Genomic DNA, 6214 nt, shown 5'->3' with positions numbered 1-6214 from the left:
GCAGGCACACACATGCACACACACATGCAGGCACACACACACGCAGGCACACAGCACAGCTCACTTCCCCGCAGCAGCAGCTCATCCCGGCAGCCTCTTCCTCGCTGGAAGCTTTCTGTCTGAGACAGCATGCTGGATGATGACGTCATCCACCTGAGCTGTCACATAAAGGAAGCAGGACGCCGGGAGGTGAGCTGCTCTGTGAGTCTGAGTGCCTGCATGTGTGTGTATGTGTGCGGTGCGGTGCTGTGTGTGTGTGGGTGTGCGGTACTTTGTGAGTGTGTGTGGTAGTGGGGCTTTACATGCGGGCAGTGTTAGCTGCAGCCTGCAGCTAACGCTGCCCGCTATTAAAGAGAAATGGTACACACGCCTCTCCACACCCATAGGGGCGTGGGGAAGCGTGAATATTCATTTTGCTTTTGCATTTGCATTTTCCTGTCTCCAGCTGCTGCTACGCTGGCACAGGGCGGGCCCCCTTGACTCAGGGGCACACCATAGCAACTTGCTGGGGGCCCCTGGAGCAGTGCGGGCCCTAGGCAGCTGCTGGCCAGTATGCCAGCAGCCAGCAGGTGTCAGTGCCTGGGTCCACCGGAGAATCCTCCGGTTCTCCGGTGGGCCAGTCCGAGCCTGCCCCCACCTCATTGTAGATTGTAAGCTCTCACAAGCAGGGTCGTCTTATTTTGCTTTAATTATTGTTAACGTTGTTACTTATGACTGTTGTGTTTGAAACTGTTAAACTGTAAAGCGCTGCGGAATATGTTGGCGCTATATAAATAAAGATTATTATTATTATATTGTCCATTTTCTTATTTGGCAGGTATTCTTCACCTCTTAGGCTCCAATTCATAATTTGGGCTTTTTTTCAAGTCACATTTCTTTATTTTTCTCTTCTGGTATTTGTTGATTTTTTTTGTTTCAAATTTTTCAAAATGGAGCATGTTGTTAATGAACTTTGCACAGATTTAAAAATTCTCATAATTTTAGTTTTTGGCCTGTTTTGCACCTTATTACAGCAAGACGTCTCATGTTCTGCTAACATTTTGGAAAATTTGCAATACAAAAAAAACCTCAGACATATATGAAATCACTCTAGGGGTAATGATGGAATATACTTGTTAAAAAATTTTAGGACATTTTAAAATTGCAATATATGAAAAAGCTAAAAACACCTAAAAATGTCAAAACTATGCCCATAATGGCGAACATAAAAGAAAAAACCCAACATGGGCGAAACAGATAAAGTAGACTTTTAAAAAATGCGCAAATTCAATGAAGAATAAGTCTCAAATGCAAAAAACTAGACAAAAAAAGCACAAAATGCAGTAATAAATTGGGCTCTGTATCTTTTATAGGAGAAGAATGGTTGAGGTAGAGAGAAAAAGTGAATTGTATTTTTCAGACATTTGTTCCCACAGCATTTATCAGTAAATAATATTAAATATAATAAAATTCATAAAGTAACAAATGAATGTCCTACTAAATGGAACAAAAAGTTAATTGTCAAATGGAATGTCCTTTAAGTGCTTTATTGATCTCTACCAAAAAACGTAAGCTACTATTTTATTAATGCTGTCAGAACAGAACCCCAAGAGTCCATTGTTATCAAAACTCTAATGGGCAGGGTTCTCTTTGCCTTACCTCATTATACAGAACCAGGAGTACTGGATCAGATTTTTTGTTTTATAGGGAACCTGTGAAATTGTACATGTGGACCTATCTGTGGCCACCATAGTATAGAACACGAGGAGCTCAACAGATTGATATATAATTTTAGGAGGACAAGATTCAGTATATTTAGCAATTTTTTCATTTAAATCTATTCTTTTTCTATGGTCAGGAGTCCAGTGGGTGGTCCTACACCGTGATTGACAGTCAATCACTGACCTCCTACTGGACTCCTAAACCGAGGATGAGCAGGGAATAGATAATCTGAATTCTTTGGATTAGATTATATGAAACTTCCCACTGATTAACTTTTCAATCTCAATGTAATTTTCTGTTACAACACTTCTCTGGTCTAAATTTGAGTAGAATTATTTTTGACCCTCCCATGCTCCTGATGTCTCCATTTTTCTGTAAACGTCCAGGTTATCCATGCGTGTGATATGTAATTCCCAGGGGAAGAAGTTCTTTAGTTGTGCTTTACTCTTTCCCTTTGTCACAAGAAGTTCCATGTCACTGTTGTCCATAAGGCGAATCAGGTCACCGTCTGGGTCCTTCATATTCAGAGCCAGGTCAATGCCAGGGAACTCGTTTCTGGATTAGGCAGCAAGAAATTAAAAAGTAAATACATTTACAAAATAGTTTCAAAATTATATAAGGAGAGTAAAATTTTGGACACTGCGAAAAGAAAAGATGTACCAGCCACTGCCTTTATTGACCAATTCTACACCTGGCTTCATCACTTTCTCTCTGCTGACATTCCCACCATCATCATGGGTGACTTCAACATCCCCACTGATACCCTTCAGTCAACAGCCTCCAAACCTCTGTCCCTTACTTCATCTTTTGGACTTACTCAGTGGTCCTCCGCAGCCACCCACACAGACGGACATACACTAGACCTGGTCTTCACCCGTCTCTGCACTCTATCTAACTTCACCACCTCCCCTCTCCCTCTATCCGACCACCATCTGCTCACTTTCTCATCCCTGTCCTCCTCACCGGTCATCCATGTTCAGCAACATGCTCACCCCCGCAGAAACCTTGCACACCTAGACACCCACAAACTCTCTGACTCTATCCTACTGGCATCCATATCCTCACTCCACGACACAGACAGTGCCACTGCTTTCTACAATGCCACTCTCGCATCAGCTATTGATACGGTTGCCCCTCTCATTCATGGCAGACATATCAATAGACAACCCTGGCACAATAACACCACTAAAAAGCTCCGGCAATTGTCCAGAGTTGCAGAGCGACGTTGGAAGAAAACACATTCGCAAGACGACTTCACTGCATTCAAACAGGCAACACTCGCTTTTAAATCTGCTCTCCTCTGCTAAACAGGCCTATTTCACAACCCTCGTATCTTCCCTATCCTACAACCCCAAACAGTTATTCAAAACCTTTAACTCCCTCCACCACCCCCCACTGCCCCCTCCAACCTCCCTCATCTCTGCTGAGGACTTTTCCACACAATTTAAAATTAAGATCGACCAAACAAGGCAAGTCTTCATTGTTCAACCACCACAACCCCTTTGTGCACCAGACCAATGCCCAAACCCCATAACATCCCTATCCAACATCACTGAAGGGGGGCTTAACTGTCTCCTCTCCAAATCATACCTCACCACCTGTGCGCTCAACCCCATCCCATCCCACCTCCTCCCCAACCACACCACCACTCTTATCCCATCCCTAACCCACCTCTTTAACCTATCATTTAGGCTAGGTTCACATTGCGTTTGGGCAATCCGTTAAGCGCATAGCGCTAGCGGATTGCGCTAACGTAATGTATCTATAGGGATCGCGTTTGCTGATCCCGCTAGCGCAGATCCCCAATCTGCGCTAGCGAGGAACGGACCTTGGGCGCACCTCGGATGCTGCAAGCAGCGTCCAAGGTCCGTCAGAAAATGACGGCACAACGCTAGCGCGTGCCGAAAATGGCATGCGCTAAGGATGCGCTAGAGAGCAGATTCACATTGCCGTCAATGGGTGCGCTAACGGACCCGTTGCATGGCGTTAATTGCGACAATTTTGCCATGCAACGCAGTCCGTTAGCGTTAACCCATTAACGCAATGTGAACCTAGCCTAACTTCTGGCACCTTCCCTTCTGCTTTCAAACATGCCACAATCTTGCCTATCCTTAAAAAGCCAACCCTCGATCCAACTGCTATGTCAAGCTATTGCCCAATATCACTGCGGCCATTCGCTTCCAAACTCCTGGAGCAGCACGTCCACGCTGAACTTTCTTCCCACCTCTCATCTAACTTGCTCTTTGACAATCTACAATCTGGTTTCTGCCCCATCACTCAACTGAGACAGCCCTGACCAAAATTACTAACAACATATTAACAGCCAAAGCTAACGGACAATACTCTGTACTCCTCCTTCTAGACCTGTCCTCTGCTTTTGACACAGTTGACCACTGCCTCCTACTACAGATCCTCTCCTCTTTTGGCATCAAAGACCTCGCCCTATCCTGGATCTCTTCATACCTTTCCAACCACACATTCAGCATCTCCCACTCCCAACACTAACTCCTCAACCCACCCTCTCTCTGTTGGAGACCCCAAGGCTCTGTTCTAGGACCCCTACTCTTCTCAATATATTCACTTGGCCTGGGACAACTCACAATTCCAGTACCACCTTTATGCTGATGACACTCAGATCTACCTTTCTGGCCCAGATGTCACCTCTCTGCTGTCCAGAATCCCAGAGTGTCTATCAGCCATATCCTCCTTCTTCTCTTCTGGCTTCCTCAAACTCAGTGTGGACAATTCTGAACTCACCATCTTTCCTCCATCTCATAGATCTTCCTTACCTGACCTATCTATCGCAAATAACAACATCACGCTTTCCCCCATACCGGAAGTCTGCTGCCTCGGAGTAACCCTTGACTCTGCCCTGTCCTTCAAACCGCACATCCAAGCTCTTTCGACCTCCTGTCACCAACAGCTCAAAAATATCTCCAGAATCCATCCTTTCCTCAACCGTCAATCTAGTAAAATGCTTGTGCATGCCCTCATCATCTCCTGCCTTGACTACTGCAACATCCTCTTCTGTGGACTCCCTGCTAACACCCTTGCACCTCTCCAGTCCATCCTTAACTCTGTTGCCCGCCTAATTCATCTCTCTCCTCGCTACTCCTCGCTACTGGCTCCCATTCCCTCAGCTTATCCAGTTCAAATTACTAATACTAACCTAAAAAGTCATCCATAACCTGTCTCCTCCATATATCTCTGAACTAATCTCCCGATATCTTCCCTCATGTAATCGCCGGTCCTCCCGAGACCTCCTTCTCTCCTCCACACTTATTCGCTCCTCACCCAACTGCCTCAAAGACTTCTCCCGAATATCCTCCATCCTCTGGAATTCTTTGCCCCAAAACGTCCGACTATCAACCACATTCGGATCCTTCAGACGGAACCTGAAAACCCACCTCTTCAGGAAAGCCTACAGCCTGAACTGACCCCGCTGCTTCCTCACCACTACCGAAGCTACCGCCTCACCAACACCGGAGCTCCTGCAACCCCCAACCTATTGTCTCCTTCCCCACCATCCTGTAGAATGTAAGCCCGCAAGGGCAGGGCCCTTGCCCCTCTGTATCAGTCTGTAATTGTTAGTTTGTTTACAGTAAGTGATATCTGTAACTTGTATGTAACCCCTTCTCATGTACAGCACCATGGAATCAATGGTGCTATATAAATAAATAATAATAATGTACACAATCATATTAGAGATTTGTGTTAGATGGATCTTCTATCCTTTACCGTTCCATTTTGTGTCACCAATTTTAAAAAGGGAGCACACACAGATTTCTGTTCTAAAAAGGGAGAAATAGCAGCACACAGACGGGCAGATTTATCAACATGTCTAGTTCTAGACAGTTTTAAAAATCCACCAAATTTAGTCTGTCTAGTCTAAGGATACACCACCTATTAATGAGGTTACCAAAATTTTGGCAAATTGTCCCCAATTCAAAGCAATTTTCTCCAGAATTCTGTATTAAATTGTTTTGAATAGTCACAAAAATGTTTACACCACTCATTAGAAATTCCTGATTCATCATGAGACTTGTGTATCTTAATGAATCAGGAGCGTCTGACTCCAACTAGCCTCCTAATCAAGACCGACGAGAAAATTGCCAGTCTCGATGAATCGGGGCCATTATATTACAGAATAAGCTTACTCCCCTTTCTGGCCAAGCCATACCTTTTTGTCCCTCTTCAGACAGGACGTAAATACTGTCTAAAACACATAATAAATATTGTACAAGTCATAAAAGACAGTTTTTTGGGCTCAGATTATGCCAGAATAGTAGCGCATTTAGCTTGATAATAAGGCCCCAGAGTGTCTACACGTCTATAATATAGAACTGTGGTGACGGCGTACAATGTGATATGCATAAGCTCCTTACTTTCGCACTAAAAATATAAATTTCTTATTACTGATTTTTCTACAAATCATCCCAATGTGTGCTTGAAAGGTATCCGTGTTCAATTTAGCCAAATACTTAAATATGAGGGCCTCAATTCATCAAGACCG

General features: G+C 44.4%; 1 protein-coding gene across 1 annotated transcript in view; it reads right to left on the bottom strand.

Annotated features, from left to right (window-relative positions):
• Positions 1-1328: 1328 nt before the first annotated feature.
• Positions 1329-6214, bottom strand: part of NCF4 (neutrophil cytosolic factor 4) — an 87208-nt gene continuing 82322 nt past the window's right edge. The window contains exon 11 of the mRNA XM_077278430.1: positions 1329-2256. Within this exon, the coding sequence (XP_077134545.1) occupies positions 2034-2256 (223 nt within the window). The 3' untranslated portion in view covers positions 1329-2033. The remainder of the gene's footprint in view (positions 2257-6214) is intronic.

Source organism: Ranitomeya variabilis, chromosome 8, assembly GCF_051348905.1.
Source record: "Ranitomeya variabilis isolate aRanVar5 chromosome 8, aRanVar5.hap1, whole genome shotgun sequence".
NCBI lineage: Eukaryota > Metazoa > Chordata > Amphibia > Anura > Dendrobatidae > Ranitomeya > Ranitomeya variabilis.
The sequence above is the reverse complement of the archived record's forward strand: the minus strand, read 5'-3'. Positions and strand labels throughout refer to the sequence as shown.